This window comes from Ursus americanus, chromosome 14 (genome assembly GCF_024610735.1).
Source record: "Ursus americanus isolate L20-20 chromosome 14, mUrsAme1.1.p, whole genome shotgun sequence".
In the NCBI taxonomy this organism is placed as follows: domain Eukaryota; kingdom Metazoa; phylum Chordata; class Mammalia; order Carnivora; family Ursidae; genus Ursus; species Ursus americanus.
In genome coordinates, this window is record NC_142140.1 from 25,489,076 (window position 1) to 25,507,408 (window position 18,333).

Sequence of the window (18,333 nt, forward strand, 5' to 3'; positions counted from 1 at the left end):
TGGAGAGGATGTGGAGAAAGGGGATCCCTCCTACATTGTTGGTGGGAATGCAAGTTGGTACAGCCACTCTGGAAAACCGTGTGGAGGTCCCTTAAAAAGTTAAAAATTGAGCTACCCTATGATCCAGCCATTGCGCTACTGGGTGTTTACCCCAAAGATACAGACGTAGTGAAGAGAAGGGCCATATGCACCCCAATGTTCATAGCAGCAATGTCCACAATAGCTAAATCGTGGAAGGAGCCGAGATGCCCTGCAACAGATGACTGGATTAAGAAGTTGTGGTCCATATATACAATGGAATATTACTCAGCAATCAGAAAGAATGAGTTCTCAACATTTGCTACAACATGGACGGCACTGGAGGAGATAATGCTTAGTGAAATAAGTCAAGCAGAGAAAGACAACTATCATATGATTTCTCTCATCTATGGAACATAAGAACTAGAATGATCAGTAGGGGAAGAAAGGGATAAAGGAAGGGGGGGTAATCAGAAGGGGGAATGAAACATGAAAGACTATGGACTATGAGAAACAAACTGAGGGCTACAGAGGGGAGGGGGGTGGGGGAATGGGATAGACCGGTGATGGGTAGTAAGGAGGGCACATATTGCATGGTGCACTGGGTGTTATACACAACTAATGAATCATCGAGCCTTACATCGAAAACCGGGGATGTACTGTATGGTGACTAACATAATATAATAAAAAATCATTATTAATTAAAAAAAAAAAAAAAAAAAAAAAAAAAAAAAAAAAAAAAAAAAAAAAAAAATAATAAACTAAAGAAAAAGAGAGAGAATTTAAAATATTAAATGTACACCAAACCCTGAATTTTAAGTCGTCATTCGCTTCTGTTTTCTCACTAGTTCATTTCCGAACTATTACTTCCCTTTCTCCCTTCCTTCATCAGTCCATCTATCCATCCATTTATATAGCAATTAGTATCAAAAATCTAGGGGGGCGCCTGGGTGGCACGGTGGTTAAGCGTCTGCCTTCGGCTCAGGGCGTGATCCCGGCGTTATGGGATCGAGTCCCACATCAGGCTCCTCTGCTATGAGCCTGCTTCTTCCTCTCCCACTCCCCCTGCTTGTGTTCCCTCTCTCGCTGGCTGTCTCTATCTCTGTCAAATAAATAAATAAATTCTTTAAAAAAAAAAAAATCTAGTAAGTGTCAGATTTGGCGTGAGGCACTGGAAATACTATGGTAAATACGTTGGTCATGTGCCTTTCTTCGTGGAGCTTACAAACAAATGATGTTTTGATTGCTTCTTTGAAAAGAAAGGACTCATCGTCTCAAATCACCATAATTTTTATGCACTTGTTTCAGTAACATGTATTTAATGAGTATCTTCTCTATGCCAGACTCAGCGCCAGTATACGACAGGATCTATCACGGAAAACATTCCTGTCCTCATGCGGCTGGGGAGAGACAAACAGTAGCCATACAAACAAGCAGATCTGTGCAGATCCTCTTCACGGGCGTAAAGTCTGAAACTTTCGCAAGTTCCAAAAGCAGAAAGATAGGGGCACCTGGGTGCCTCATTCGGTTAAGTGTCCGACTCTTGATCTCAGCTCAGGTCTTGATCTCAGGCTGTGAGTTCAAGCCTTACACTGGGCTCCATGCTGGGCGTGGCACCTACTTTAAAAAATATAAATAATAAAAATAAAAATAAAAAGCAGAAAGATCATGTAGAACCAGGGACATACATAATGAAAATCACTCAGCTCTTAATTACAATAACATAAGTTAAATAGTCCTGCAAAGCCAGAGAAAAGACCAAAGGTTGAGATGCTGTGATCGAGCTATGGAATTTTTCCGAGTTCCCCAGCAGCCTGAGCAATGTAGGAAACCATATATACTTAGCTGTTACTGTCAGATCAAAGAAAGCATTTCATATTCATAAAAGAGACAAAATTTTCCCAGTTAAGTAAAAGACTTCTTAAAGAAGGTTTTCATATAGGGGACGCCAAATATTGGAAAGACCAAGGAAGCCCTTTCTCTTCACCGAACTGTTTGCAGCAAATGCAGCAAGCTGAAAGGGAGCAATAGTGACAGGTTTCTCTTCCATCGTCCTCTGTTCCTTTTCCCCAGAAGGGATCCTAAGGACATTGCTGAGAACCAGTTGTTAAGAGATGTGAGGGAGGGATCTCTGACTGTGCCCGGTCAGTGAGCCCAGCCTGACTCACTGAGTTTTATGTATCCTGCCTGTTTCTCAAACTCCCCTGGTTGTCGTAGCACCCCAGAGCTTGTCCCACAACTTGTCCCACAACTAGGCAAAAGTACAAGTCGTCAAAGCTCCTGTAGGCTCCCAGGAGAAGCAGGGAGTGGTAGAGGGAAGAAGGACTAGGATTGTTTCCGTAAATCTCCTTGCCCCTCAACTTCTCACGGCGACCCATACCCTCAACCCCCTGGAGCCTAGAAAATAGACTTTGCTTTTGTATTAGATTTCTTTAAAACATTCCGTGTGAACCAAAATTCATTTTCATATCCAGTTGCTACTCTTCTTCTCCATTAATTCCTCTCCTCTGCCCTTTTAGAAGAGATTATTTGACGTAGACCCATAAATGATAAAAGAAAGAGACGAGGACCATCCTCTGCTTTGGCTTGGATTTGAGTCTCTGATTTTTGCACAACCTTTAATGACATTGGCCTAATATCTCATCAGCACTTGGACTTTTTCCTGTTGTCCATGTAAATCACTGCAGTGGCCTTCAGTCTTGGCAGATAAGTGAACTGTAAATAATTTTGCTTTAAAATGGATCGATTTGTCATTTTTAAGCCACATGAATTCTTTTCATCATTTAAGCTCCTAAGTGCTGTCTGTATTCATTTGCTCTTCCGAGCAAATATTTTCAGCTCACTTTATAAGTACCTTCATTTTGAAATCATTCCGTGAAATACTGATGAGTTGATTTTTTTTTTTCCAATTTCCATTTATAAAAACCACTGCATCTTCCCGATTTCCTTGGCCTGTCAATAGTTAAGAAATCATTCGTGCTGGGAGATTGGTACGGTTTTATTTTAAAAGGTCTTATGACACAAGTTTATGGCTGTGTGTGGCCAAGGACTTTTATGGGGTTTTGAAAATTGAGCCCATTTCTTTCGTCCTAGTCAACTGATCTGATATTTAAAAATAAAAATCTTCCTTCACAAAGATCTGAATAGTGGCAGGAGCTCGCATTGGAAATATCCATCTCGATACGTGGCACATCTTTCCAACTAGTTGCTCAAGCTGGAGAGCTGGGAGGTGGAAATCCCTGTTTCCAAGAGGTCCTCCCCTCCCTCCTCCTTTTGTCTGCCCTCCACTCATCATTCAGCAATGCCTATTGAATCTGAACCAAAATGTCTTTGACTTCACTTGTCCCCCCTCTTCCTCACTGCTCTTCCCTAGTGTAAACCACCTTGCGTCCCTCACATAGACCGCACAGGAGCCTCCTGACCGGCTCCCTGCTTTGACTCCTGTCCACACCCACCTATTCACCCTTCACTAATCAGACCAAACTTTCTAGAAGTCACTTGGTTCCTGGCACATCTCTGCTTTAAATTCATTAGTGAATTTCTCCTCCCCTGAACTAAGAATGAGTCCCAAACTCTTGGAAGTAGTTCGCAAAGCCCTTGCCGTATCTGGTTTCCAGGCTCATCTCATGCCACCCTCCTCCCCTGCTGTGTCACTCCGCCTTCTCTCTGTTCTTCAGACAGTCCAAACTCATTTCTGCTTTGAGGACTGAGCATGGGCTACTTCCATTGATGGCCTGTTCTTCCAGAAGCCTCTCCCTATCACCTATCTAAAAAACATTGCAATATGTTGTTATCAAACTGCTATGATTATTTGATTAATATCCATCTCACACACACACCCCCCTCTAAATATGCAAGACTTTAGGTGCCATCTCTTCCTTTCTTATCCATTGTATCCCTGCGAATCCGGCTCATAGGAACTCATCAGTATGTATTTATTGGATGAGTGAATAAACGCAATGTGGGTAGTTACTTAAGGGCCCTAGTCCGGATGCTCTGTCATTTGTGTGCTGGGTGCTTGCACGGTGCTAGTATGCATAGAATAACAGGCTTGAAAATGTATCTCTAACTACAGATACTTTTCTTTGGGCCAGTTTCTGACTTAGAAAAATGAGGAGAAGGACAGTCCCATCAGATGCAACTCTGATCCGGTGGTATAACGAGTTAAGAAGCGAATTTGTTCTCATGGGCCAGGTCTTCCCTGGGAGGTAATCCAGGCTGCCGTAAAGGGGGCGTGTTGACCTTCGTTTGCGAGATACATAAACCTGACTTTTCTCCTGGATAGTTCTGGGCTCTAATGGGATAAAAGACCACATCACAGCTAATTAGCATGCTCACAGAAAACGAAAAGGAATATTTTGAACTTTTGCACAAACACACAGAGCATAGCTTCAAAAAACTTAAGAGTACCAAGATATTAAATATAGAATGCATCTTCAAATTAAGTAGTTTTCATAATTAAACTTAGGAAGAAACAGAAAGTGAGGTTACATCTTACCAAGGGAAAATCCAAACAGCTACCAGATTAGTGTGCATTAGCCCATTAGTGTGGGTCAGAATGTGTCATTTAGTGACAGCGTTAGTGGTGGCATCGTTTTTCGAGCATATTCTCAGGGTGCTGCCTTACTTTTATTTTCCAAATTTAGGAACAAAGTTTAGATGGCATTTAGAAGGGATGCAGAAATGCAGTTTCAGAGACAGTTTTACAAACTCATTCCACATTCTGTCATTTTGTGTCAGATTGGACCAAAGTGAGTCATTTATTGGGAGGTGAGAAACGGTGTTCAAATTTGAAAAATGGCCCGAGCCATTTCTGGTAGACTTCATTTGCATACTCTGGTAGTGGCAAAGCTGTGTCTTCAGTTAAACCCCAGTTTCCCAGGTCCTCCGTGTCAAAGATTTGTTATGGTGGGACAGCAATCAGAGGGTCTTGGGAAGCCTTGAGGTGGCAGACAGAACCTGTGCACACGCATTTGTGGGCATGTGGGTGAAAGCACGTGTGCAGTCTCTGCGGGAGAAAAGTCCAGCCCGTTATCGGATTCTGCCAGTGGGGCAAGGTTGCCAGGAAGAAAATTTTCTCCAATTCAGAAAGAGGGAGTGAGTGGCCGAGGTTATAGTTCATTTTCCAGGGATGACAGAGTGACCCCGGGAAAGAAGAGCATGACGTTCGCTCAGGTAACCCTGCAGCGCGGCTCTCTGTGGATCCCGGGGAGGCTTTGGGAAGGGAAGTCTCAACACGAGGGAGCCTGAAGCTGCAGGAGTGGTGACTGACTAACTGTGAAATGAATTTAGTGTCAGTGGATCAATCCCACAATCTGGCATTTGCTACTCATTTGAGGAACTAAAGTGGGCATTTGAATGGAGGGATGCAATTCTCTGGGTGAACTCAGAAGTCCTTTACCTGTTGAATTATTTGCTTTTATATTTAAACTATCTTTTCTCCTCCTTTTCTGAGAGGAGACCAAAAACAAGACATGACCAAAATGTAAAAAAGAAGGGCACCTGGCTGGCTCAGTCGGTGAAGTGTGCAACTCTTGGTCTCAGGGTTGTGAGTTCAAGCCCCACACTGGGAGTAGAGACTACTTAAAAATACAATCCTAAAAAAAATGTAAAAAATAGAAAGTAACGTTCTCTATTAATTCTCCTTACCAAGGTTTATTTAAAAACAGAAATAGCTTTCAATTTTGTCTTGATTATAACGGGCATTATCTATACATTATAAAAAGTAGACAATACAGGAAAGTATAAGGGGGGGGGAAAGGCACCCTGAATCCCATTTTTTTTCTTTCAATGCTAGTGTGTGTGCACACACCAAAAATGGGCTGATGCTACATGTGCTTATTTATAATGGAGACCCTTGTAAAGACCACAGTGAAGAGAAACACAGATTTCCACCCACATGCAAAAGAGAGTGGGGGATGTATCTGTCATGAACATTTTCTGACTCTGAAAGTCTTTAGCATGTCTCCAGGGGAAGCAAGAAGGCAGCTAGTGAGCTTCCTGGGGAAGAAATCAGAGAGCTGGCCCCAAAAGCTGAGTTTGCTGTTAGGGAGGACTGTTGGAATTTAGCAGAACCAGGTTTTATTCCAAGTCTTTGGAGTTCTAATCCATCCAGGTCCAATCTGAGCATTTCATCCTCAAAAGGGAACAGTGGTGATACGGGGGATGGTGGTGGCTGTCCCTGCCCAAAACTCAGCGTATTTTTCTGGCACCTTCACCAGAGTATGTGGTCCCCTGGAGTCTGAGCGAATTGAGCCTCTCCTAGTTCTACCAAGACCTCCTTGCTAGTTTAGAATATGGGCCTCAAATTTCTCCTGCAGGCACACCAAATACAATTTTAGGTGGTCTATCTTGCCTTCGTTAAGTACGTACCCAGTTTTCCTCAACTTTGAAACCTTGCCAAAATCCATACTCACATCTGTAATCTGTAATAGTCAGGGGTAAATGAAGTTTTTGTCCTCCTCGGCTTTGCTTCAGATGCTTACTTCAGAGCAAAGGCTAGAAGGGAGGGAGTCAAGGGGCTGATATTTAAACGAAGGGGACCTTGAAAATTTCCATGTAGATGGGAAGTGAAAGGTGAAGGATACCTGCAGACAGAGTGAGGAATGCTTTTGATAGGATTGATTGTAAGACCAAGGGGAAGATTTTGATGTTATACGGAACTTGAAGGAACTGAAGTGCTCTGGGTCAAAGATCTTACAAACCACGTAAAAAGCAAATGCTGTGTAGGTTCTGTAAGAGACGACGGAGATACCCCTTCTTGTCCCTTTACGATGCTCTTAAGCAGATAAGTGTAGGGACATAGTATCTATTAAGTGAGAGGCAGGATTCCAGAGTTTTTCTTTTGAATGGGGGAAACGAAATACCTGGGCTTACCAGCAACTTTTATTCAAGAAAATAAGAACTGAACTTATTTCATATCCTACCAGGTATTTTTCCTCCCACTAGGTTTTGCTCTCCATTCAATCAACATTCAAAGAAAGAGCATTTCATAAAATAGGAAGGGTCTTTTGCTGAGCAGGTTTTAAGGAACAGGAACCTGCTTATTCTATTGAAATTTCATGAAACCCTTTCCCTTTGAAAACTGCTTGGACTTTGGACAGGTTGCAAATCTAACAAGGCTGACCTCCAGAGGTCAACCCATATATAAAGTTTGATCTTGATTTTTAAGCAACAGCAGTGTCAGGAGATCAAGAGGTGAAATGCAATGCCTGCACAATTGATTAGCTAAGAATTACGGAAGCTCTTCATATGATAATTACTTATATGCTTATAAGTGCCAGTGCACACAGAATGCTAGGCATGATTTTTTTTTAAAGGTCTCATCCCTTCCCCTTATAGTGTAGAAGGACTTCTGGCAAACCTTCTCATAAAAGTTGGGCATTTTATTATCGAAAGATACAAAATGAGAAGTCCCCAGGAACGTTTTTAGCCCTGGTGGTATTTCTTCTGGCTGTTAGAGCCTTACATTTAAATCACCCCTGGTATTTTGTCTCAACATATTTTGTCAAAAACATGAGGATGTTGAAGTGATTGATACATGTCGTATCGCTCCCCTGAACTTCAAACTCATGTACCCAGTTGCTATTTAGACATCTCCAGATGGATGTCTAATAGCTCAAATTTATAAGCCCAGAACTGAATGCTTCCAGCTTCAAGGACCCAAGTAATCACCCCATCATCTCTCCCATATCAGTAAAAGGTGACGTCAGTCTTTGAGCTGGATCAGCCACTCTTCTCCCTACTTTGAAGCCATCCTTGGTTCCTTTCTCTCATAGCTCCCATGCAACTTATTAACCAATCCCTTGGTTCGACCTTCAGGATGTGTCCAGAATCTGACCGCTTCTCTCCATCTCTGTCACATTACCCTGGGCCAAGCCATCACCCTCTCTAACCTAAGTAATTAGAGCAATCTCCTAAGGTCTCCCCACTTCTATCCTTGCCTTAGGACCTTTTAAAACAACAACAGTGACAAAAATAAGGATGCTAAATTGATACATCTTGTAATACACGTGCCCACTGTCTTAGCTGGGAACCTATGATGAAAATTGGATTTGTTTTCCACTACAGCCCAGAGAGCAATATGGTTTGTGATTATGTCTTTCCATCTGGCCCGCCCCTTTCTCTGTCTGCCAGTCACCTGGGGATTTATCTGCATACAGCATTAGCTGGAGAAAGATGGAAGCCAAAATGTTGTTGATATATTTATGTATGTGTGTGTAGAGGTGCTGAACAGAAACTAGCTGATGGAAACACCCACTCAGAGAACCAATAACAATCTTCTCTCCTTGCTTCTCTCCCTCGCTCGCTTTCAGCAACCGCTGGAAAGAAAAGACAGCCAGAATAGTTCTCAGCACAGCGTTTCCAGCCACCGGAGCCTGCACACGGCCTCCCCAAGCCACAGCACACAGGTGCTCCCTGAGTACCCACCTGCAGAGGCCCCCGCTCCAGATCAAACCGACAGCTCTGGGCAGAAAAAACCAGATCCTTTTAAAATCTGGGCCCAGTCCAGGAGCATGTATGAAAACCGACGTGAGTAGCACCCTGGCTCCTATCTTCCCCAGACCCCTGCCCAAGGCTCCAGCTGTCTCTTGAGGCTTCTTGAAAATAGATTTTCAGTGTATAAACAGGGTAGAGGTAAATCACAGTGCGAGGCGAAAGCTTCTCAGAATAGTGATAGAATCTGCTGGATGTTCATGAAGGATCTGTTATGTGTTCAGTTTGGGGTGGGCAAGATGGGGATGGTGGTCAAATAAAGGGCCTGAATAAAAACGGATTTATTTTTCCCTTCAGTTAAAAGAAGTGGCAGATAAGAGCTGCTGTCTCATTAGCTCTTCCCCGTGTAGACTGTGGCATGTTCTCGTGAAACAGCTCTGATGTACACTAGAACATAAATATAATTGGTTTGGATTGCAGGAGTAATGAGAAGAGATTAAATGCTCTCTAGTTTTTAAGAATACTAGTCATTTCTTTTTTATCATCATTCTTTTTAAACATTCCCCTTAGAAAGGAAAAAAAAAAGCAGTGAGTGGTTTGCGCTTTAATTATTTATACTCTGGTTAAGTGTGTTCCTTCGGCTTCACCTTTTCGATAAATATCAACTAATGATGGCATACGTCGTAACTTTTTGGCCCTTATAAACCTAACATTGCCTTCTTGTTTTATTTCTTACTTTTTATTATGAAATGATTCCAAAGACTGTCCACGGTAAATTATAATCATTTATCCTACCGTTATCAACGGAAGCTCCCCAGGTGCTTGAATCTTAGGGGATGCAGACGAACCCCCACTTGGGTGGATGCTATTACTGACATTTTCTCATGAGTACGAATGATTGGTCAGGATGAGTCCACTCTGGAGGTGGGACGTGCACTTCATTTTCTCTTTGAGGCGTGGGATTGGAGAGACTGTTTAATGAGGTTTGGTGAAGGGTTTGATTAAAAGTAGAAGAGAGAAGATAATCATTCTGCCTATCCTCTTTGTGCCCCCCAGCCCCCAGCCCCAGGACAAGTTTTGCTAATGGCCACAGCCATGCTTGTTTCTCAGGCAAAGCCCCCATAACCCCACCGTCTTGCCCGCCCACTCAGACTTGGCTATGAAGCCTTTCCTTTGCCGTCTGGAGCAAGGCCAGCATCCCTGCATGAGGAGGAAAGTTGGCCACATTACTGGGTGAACTTCAGCAGTTAGGGGGCACGAGGCAAGTCTGGAGTCATGATGATTACCAAATTTTGGAAGTCACTCAGGAGTCCCTCCATCCTTTTCCTCCTCAAGGGAGAAATATCATTGCCTTCTTATTCTAACAGTGTGGAGGATTAAATAAGCGGTTGTGGCTAAGGGTTCACTATGCTGACAAAAGCCAGATAATTTGAGTAGGAATTTATTTAGTCCCCAGTCTAGAAAGACCCCCTAGAGTATGCCTGAGGCCAGGTCAGAGGAAATGAAGTTCCATGTGGAACGTCCCTCGTAAGCATGAGTTGCTAAGTATGAACCTGGGGTCTGTTCTCACTGTGTCTTCTCACTAATTGTAGTGATTTCATTGAACAAATGTTTTCCAAAGAGGGATATCTTCACATTTCTTTTCACATTTCTCTCTAACCATGTGGCTCCTCCAATCAATGGCCCAACTTCAGTTGATGTTGAGATATTGCTTTATTGACCAAGCTCCTGCTTTTCTCAATGCAGTACACATTTATGACTTTCTCATGTGTGAATCTTTTTTGTGATAAAATATTTCGTGTTCTGAAATGCTGGTGGGGCATCGCGGATGGACAGACCATCCTCAGGCATCCATTTAATAGGAGACTCCCGCTCAAATGCCATTTTCACCTCAATGGAAGCAAAATTCCTTAAGAATTTGGTATTGACTCCAATTTTCCAAAAAGTTGTGTTTTTTTTGTTTTGTTTTGTTTTCTTTAACCAGAAACAAAAAGTAAACTATTCTTACCCCACAGCTAGCTGCTTATTTTTAAGCATCGGAATTATTCAGGTGGCTGCCAAACCGAAATCTTTGGAACGGGGCCAGTTTTGTCTTCACTTTCTATAACATGTATGGATTAGGATCCAGCAGCACAAATGAGAATCCATTTCTTTTTGGTGATCGGAGACTCCATAATTGAGTGATCGTAGCAACCTAATTGATGTTAAGATTCACATGGATTTCTCCCTCACCACTCAATGAGGGTAATGATGAGACTTTTCTCCCCAATGGTAATTATTTGGTCTCTGTCAGAGATTTTCTCCTTTCACAGTACCTGCAAATGAACCTACATCAATCTTGTCTTTTAATCAGGATTTTGCTTTATCCCAGATCCATCTCTCCCGTTGCCTTAGGTTGTTTTTTATCTTGTCTTTTGCAGGGGGAGGGGGGGTGGAAGAGAGCATGTAACCTTGTTAGATGTGATTCCCTGCCCTTCCCCCAAGACATACCGACCATCATACTCCAGGAAAAAACAGGGAAGTTGAAGTCAAGAATAACACTTCAAATGGACCCATGTTATCCTCTTTTTATTTTGAAAATATAGTTGTCTTATATTTCATTTTATTGTGAAAGGCAGAGTGAAGATTAACACCATCCCTGATCAGATTCCTTCACATGGTCTAAATGCTGTGCAAAATACATATTCTCGAAGGGCTATCTGTCAAAACACCAGTGTCAGAATGAATCAATATGAATTGCAGATGTGTTAATAAATCCCTTTGAAGGGCTTAAATGTTTAATTAAAAACAAAGGCAAGCATGGAAGTCCTTTAAAAGCCATGTTGCCTGCTTTGTCTTTTCTCTAGGAACATATCAATTGCTCACATGTCTTTAAAAATGACACTGATGCAATCTTATTAGTAAATGTTCAGGAAGACCAGCTGGCATATACTAGTGTGTACTACAAAAGAAAGTCTGAAGCTGGCCGTTGACACAGCACCTGTTCACAAAATAGTTTGGAAAGGAAAAAGTCAAAGCTATTTTACCAATGTTGTAAACCTGTCCTATTTGGGAGAAACATACTTACACTTTGGGAATCGGTCAGTGGGATCCTTTATTGTTGTGAGTTTAAGGACGTTGGTTGTACTTCTAGATTTTAAGAGCTGTTATGACAGTTCTTATTTGTGTTTTGTTCAGTTCTTGGCCAGATTGGATGATTTGTGTCTCTAAATAAAACACTACTTTGGGGGCGCCTGGGTGTTAGCATCAGTCTGTTAAGCATCCAACTCTTAATTTCGGACTGGGTTTGAGATCGAGCCCTGTGTCGGGCTCCGCACTGAGTGGGCGTTGAGCCTGCTTGAGATGCTCTCTCTTCCTCTCCCTCTGCCCCTCCCCCTCCCTCTCTCTACCTTAAAAAAAAAAAAAGACTACTTTGGTTGAATTGCCAAGAGAATTCGTCTGAACAGGTATTAGTGCAAGAATGAATTCCACTGGGAATCTGATACTTCTTTAAATAAATGCTCTAGTGTGGCAGTAACAGAAGTATACTTAATTTCTTTTTTTTCAAAAGGAAGTCAGGGTTTAGACAAACCTAAAGTTCATGACATGATCAAAACAAGGTCATATGAAAATGCGTACTTTAGAGTATAATTAAATGAAGAGTCTAAGATGGTAATGGTGGTTGTATGAAATTCTCAGAGGAACAACTCTAAATACCAGCTTTTTGACAAGAAAAGCACCGTGAAAAAAAGGAAAAAAAAAAAAAAAGCCCGAAATCAAACTATAGTCTTTTAAAATCCACAGCAGCCATGACCTTTACTGTGAAAGCATAACTGCACGTTCCTTATCAATCAAAACTAAATTACAATGAACTAAGAGAAAGCACATACATTAAGCTTTGCAAAATTGTGAAATTAATATTCCAGCCATGTCGCCTTCGCCTGCTTCGGGATTGAGCAAGGGGGAAAGAGAAAGAGAGATCAATTCCACGAGTTTTGGAGAATGTCAGAGTAAGGATCCGCTGAAAACTTTTATTTCTCCATTATTATTCATACTGTTTGATGTTGCCATTGGTCCCGGGGGGGGGGGGGGGGGCTGGGGAAAAACTCAGAAAAGGGAGGGAAGAAAGAGAAGTGCCATGAACAGAAGTGTTATGGTGCCCTTGTTGACCAAGCACAGAGCAAAGACAGGATAAAATAAAAAGCGATGGGCACATTTTATCTAAGTCTGGAAATTTGTGTCTGTAGTAATGGAGACACCAGGAGGTTTCTCTGCAAACCTGGTGATTCCATTCTTTGTAATTATCAAAGGAAGTCTTTTGACTGCTTTGTTGAGTTGTCCCTGGCATTACCAAAGGAGGTAACTGCTGACATTGTCTCCTCGGCAAGAGCTTAAAAAGGAAGAAAACTGGACAAAGTTTTCTTAGTTCTTTTTGATTCAGTCGCACTCAAAAAAAAAAAAAAAAGGTGATATGAATATCAGAAAGATCATTTTCCCTGCTGCCTCCTAAAAGCTCCATTCTTGTGAAATCTGCCTGAAATAAAGAAGAGAATAAACCATTTTGGGGGAGTGGTCTAGAAACCTCAGTGCCCCTGGGAAGAAGTGGCAGCAGAGAGCACAAAAGAGAGAAATTCTATAATTCTGTAACATGGTTCCCTGCTGATTTATCACCCGTATCATATATTTGGGTACATGGAATTTGGTGGAAGAATGTAATAGTTAAAATGCCAAAGTCAAGGTGACAAAAGTCTTTCTTTGTAACATGTCTGTGTTGGTGTATCGTGTTTGTGTCTGTGTGTTCCTAGGTCATCACTGGCATCTTCAACATCCTTGGTGTCCTTGGGCATCTTCCTTTTCAACAGGAAGCCCTTTAAATAAATTTGCCATTTCCCCCATTGATTCTGAGAGAGACGCAAATGCTATTTTCCTATGGACTAAACTGTATGATAAGTCTTTTGGCCACAACCACCCATCCCACTACATCTGATACCTAAATGAGCAAAGAAGGAGGAAACTTGCTACCTTTGGTGTCACTATAGCATGAGCAAGTGTTCTTGTGTTAAATGATGCTGAGAAAAATGGGTAGGGGCTGGAAGTCTCTGCAGAGATCCTTCCCTTGTTTGCAAAGGGCTCAGCAGACTTAAGGCCGACTCTGCCAGGAACCTAGAGCTGGCCGGAAAGCACCCGTGGTCTATTTTGGAAATAATCCTCCCGCTTGAGTGAACCCAAGACAGAGTCCCAACCTGATTTAATTTGTTGTTTCAGTGAGGCTATTAGAGCAAATACCCTGTAGCCAGCTAGTCGAACAGAAGGAAAATATTGTTACCTTAGCGTGCTCAAGAAAATATCATTCTCAAATTGCGTTTAGGGGAGTCCTATGATGTAGCTTAACTGTGCGTTCCGTGGAGTCTTGCAGCTTAGCCTCTGCAATTATAATAAAAAAGCACTGGGCATAAAGCACCGCGTAAAGCCCGCGGCATTAAGATAGCTCAGGCAAAAATATTGGATTCAAACTTCTCTGACTTGTATTTACCTGTTCATTTAGTTTCTTTTCTCTTGGTGTATTCATACACCATACATTTGAAGGTAGTGGGTGAGTCACTCTTGCCAACTTGAAATCTAAACAACCACCTTCTTTCCTACCCCACTGTACAAAATTGAAAAAGATGAGAATTCAACTCTCAGGCCTACAGTCCTTCAATCCCAAACCCAATTAATTAAATAAACGAGAAAGAATGTAGAACAGTATTTGAAAATCTCTTTTAGGATTCACTGCCACTAAACCATTTTTTTTTCTTTAAATAAAAGATGTGTCCTTTTAAAGACCATAAAACACACTCTTGTATATGTGAAAATACTAAAGAAGAATTAAATAGAAATAACTTTTTTATTACCTTAGTTAAGTAACAGAGCGGTACATAGAACAATTTCAGGTAAATCTCAGGTATAGTGAGCATCGTCTCACAGAAATGATTTTTCTTCTAATAAATGAGGGTTTTATTTTAAAGCTCAGGCCATTACTGAGTTTTAAGAGTAAAATATCAAGTTATTGGATAATAAGTTAATACTTACCATTTTAAAATATTATAGGCAAATTCTGGAGCAAAGCAGTCATTCCAGCGATAAAATAAGGAAATATGGAAAATTGACATTCAGCAGTTTTGTAGTCACCATTCATGCTGCGAATATGGAAGGCTGGCTCCTTTTTGGTAATACTACTGAAGTCATACTAAACTTTGAAAACTGAAAATATTAGTATGCTCAAGAGTAACTTTTGGCAAAAATGATCTAACAAAACCAAATTATTGGGCTGCTGATCTTGATTACTCAGAGAAAAAGGTGACATTTTTAAAAAACTGAAAACTCTTTTTAAAAAGTCAAGCTGTTTTCTTTCATCCTCTACTTGGTGTAACATCAGATGACTTGCCAGGGCTTCTAAATCCTCAGAGCGAGCTTCTGTTTCCGCGGTCACCGTGACTCAGCATGAGCTCCCTCCTCAGACACGGGCGGCCACTCTGCGGTCCAGCACATGATGATTTTAATTTATTTAATTTCTCTGGCAACAATACCAAGGACAGTGGTCAACACCAACTTCTGGCTTAGTCCGGGATAATGGCTTGGGCTTGATTAGGAATTATCAAACAGTGATTAGTCCTTTGAAAAAACTTGGGACTCGGTGACCGGTCCCACTGTTTCCGCCTAGTGTCGTCTGTTATTTTACCCATCCAGATCATTTTGCTTCCTTCACTGTTGGAAAGCTGTCATCTGCTCAAGCACCATTGGGATTATTCCTCTGTGTTCACCTTAACAGTATGATTCCTTTTACCAGAGAAATCACTCCCTCTTCCTTCTTTCTTCTCTGCAGTTCCAGACTACCAAGAACAGGACATCTTCCTCTGGAGAAAAGAGACTGGATTTGGATTTAGGATTCTGGGTGGAAATGAGCCAGGGGAACCTGTGAGTCTCTTGTCTGCTTCTTCCCCCAGTGCTGTTTTCTAAGATATCAAAGCAAATCGGCAGCAGTGGCAAATCACCAAGATTTGGGTCCAGCTAGACGCAACACGGACTGTTTCATTTCAAGCAGTGTGGGTTATTCGTTGGGTTTTGTGGAGCTCCTTTTGTCTTGAGGAAGAAGAGACAAGTTGTCTTCTTTAAAGTTTATATTCATGTTTATAAAAAGTGGCAGCTCCAGCACCTGGAGCTCCCCATCAAAGAAAATGAAAACAAAAAGCAAAATAATAGTCATCAACTAATAAAACAATGGCCTGATCCTTCTGGCCAAATCTGTTAAATCGGCCAGGAGGGAGTGGGCTTTGTATCCCGAGTAGCTAATGCATAGAGAGCACTTGACAAGACGTGACAGATCAGAGGAGGTAGGGACCACGGTCTTTACAAAAGGAGAACAAGAACCCTGAACAAGAGTCAGGAGACACCTAACCTCCCTGGTCCTCCGTTCCCTCACCTTTAGAATAAAATTGTGTAACATCGCAAAAAATGTTTTGAAAGGACAAAAGAGAACTAAAGATACTGTTAATTTCTCGTACTAAAAATAGCTGTTATTTATTAAGCACTTAACTACGTGCCAGACCCCCTGCTAATCATTTCTCCATCAAATTCCAGAATTTATCCCCATTTGTCAAATTATCAAAGACACAGAAGTGTTAATTCACTTGTCCCAGATATAGCATTAGTAAGTGGAGAGACTGGAAGGGGTCTGACTTCAGGATCCACATACTGAATCACCCTTTTGTCAAAGTTCTTTGTAGCTGTCAATACCATCTAAAGGTAGTTACAGCATTGTTATCTAGTGAGGGAGCAAGGAAAGCACAAATATTTTCACTAAGGTTTAATGAACAGTAAATGTAACAAGACACTAACTATAGAGACTGCTCTGCACGCAGCTTCCTAGAGTACAGAAATGGGATGTCAGAGCAGACTTTGCTTGATTCATTGCCTCACTGCACAGTATTTATTGTGCATTCCCTATTGCTAGGCATAGTGCTGGACCTTTAAAGAACAGTAACATTACTATTGTAATTTCCAGAGTTTTCTAGAAGAGGGTTTTGAAGTAAACAGAGAAGAAGAAAAGGTTTTGCAAATAAAGGAGTAAAGTGATGTACTTCTGCAAAGGGGAAAAAAGAGTGAGTCCTCACCAGACCCTAGAGAAAGGTCAAGGAACCAAGCAAGAAATAGTTACTTTCAGGACACCTGGCTGGCTCAGTCAGAAGAGCGTGCAACTCTTGATCTCAGGGTCATGAGTAAGAGCCCCACGCTGAGTGTAGAGATCACAAAAAAAAAAAAAAAAAAAAAAAACCCACAAACTTAAAAACAAAAAGAAATAGTTACTTTTCTACCATTTAAGAATTACTGTAGCACCTATCACGATGGCCTGGTACCCAGTGGGTGCTCAGTAAATGTTTATAGCACGGATGCAGACATGAATGAATGAATTGAACTGTTCTCAGAAATGTGAAGGCCATCAGTATAATAGTAAACCAAAAGGTCAGTGTTTCATACATCATCCAATTATTCAACAGATTTATATTGGTCACATCGTACCGTTGGGTGCTGCTGATACGGATGGCCGCCTGAGGTCTGGGGATGAATTAATCTGTGTGGACGGGACACCGGTAATTGGAAAATCACACCAGCTTGTGGTCCAGCTTATGCAACAAGCTGCCAAGCAAGGCCATGTCAACCTCACAGTGAGACGTAAAGTGGTGTTTGCAGGTATGTTTTCCATGTATTCCTTTAGACGGTGCTTTGTCATTTTATGCACAGAAAAGGCCCCCTTCCTGTGTCTGCCTCCTCAAGTATCTATTTTAGCAAATCTTTGCAAATGTGATTAAGCTCAGACTTTCCAGATGGTTTGCTTCTCTCAAATCCAGCAAAACTATTGTCATTCAAAAGTACGTTAATGTGCCATTCATGCACGTTCAGCAAAACCTTCTGGAAGAGGACTAGTTGAATATATACTACACCTCTCCTCATCTCCCTGCCAACCAGAACTTAGTCACCTCTTCAAGTGATGTTAATTCTCAACAAAAGAGGTCATTATAAAAGGCAGGAACGCTATAGCTTCAAGATAGAAGAACAAAAATTAGTTTTGTGCCGCCAAATAAGCTCATAAAAAAGTCAGTGATGCCTTACTCCGTTCTTGCGTGTCATAGGTGAGAAGCCAAGGTTTGTTTTCTCTGTAGGAAGGTTTTGGAGGTGGCCAGTCCGTGGCCATCTTTGACTCCTTCCTCCTGCCTGCAAGCTTTAAAGGACTTGAGTTCGCCAAACACACGAACCCCTTCCGGCTCAACTCAAATAAAACCTTCCCTGTGAAACCCTCAGAAATTCCCTCCTTCTTCCAACTGCCTTCCAATTTTGGCATTCCTTCCTTGCCATTTTTGTGAATCATGGTTTACTTTTGTATCAGAATCTGCCATTTTGAGACAGCTTGTTGTGTAACTGTCTCCTTCCCATTCACTCACCAGCGTCTTGAAAGCACACACCACATGGGTTGTTCACTCTGTCTGCAGCCCCCACCTCGAAATAGTTAAGACAGAATGCAGAAAAAGCAGATTGTTGTATCACTTGAATTACTGAAGAAATATGACATGAAATATTATCATTTCTTCAGAGCTTTAATATTTGTGAAACAGAGACTTACCAAATAAAATTAACTGGCCCTTTGTTAGAAAAAAATTGTGTAACTCATTTAAATGGCATATAATTAATTACAGAATTGAGATATCAGATTCTAGTGTGAGAGTCCTACCTCACTGAAACCGTGGAAAACGGTGTTAATCAGTCATGGATTATGCCCATAGAGCTCATTTATGGCCTCAGAATATATCTTAAAATGGTGTTTTTTATGCATGCTACTGACATGCAGTCAGGAGCTGTCAGTTA

General features: G+C 41.5%; 1 protein-coding gene across 12 annotated transcripts in view; it reads left to right on the forward strand.

Annotated features, from left to right (window-relative positions):
* Positions 1-18,333, forward strand: part of MAGI1 (membrane associated guanylate kinase, WW and PDZ domain containing 1) — a 608,349-nt gene that overhangs the window by 565,750 nt on the left and 24,266 nt on the right. For 10 of the 12 annotated variants that reach the window (XM_087866868.1, XM_087866870.1, XM_087866871.1 and 7 more), the window contains 4 exons: positions 8,334-8,550; positions 12,360-12,443; positions 15,299-15,390; positions 16,971-17,163. In XM_087866868.1, the coding sequence (XP_087722994.1) occupies positions 8,334-8,550; positions 12,360-12,443; positions 15,299-15,390; positions 16,971-17,163 (586 nt within the window). The remainder of the gene's footprint in view (positions 1-8,333; positions 8,551-12,359; positions 12,444-15,298; positions 15,391-16,970; positions 17,164-18,333) is intronic. The other 2 variants (XM_045774650.2, XM_045774654.2) reach the window with 1 other exon arrangement.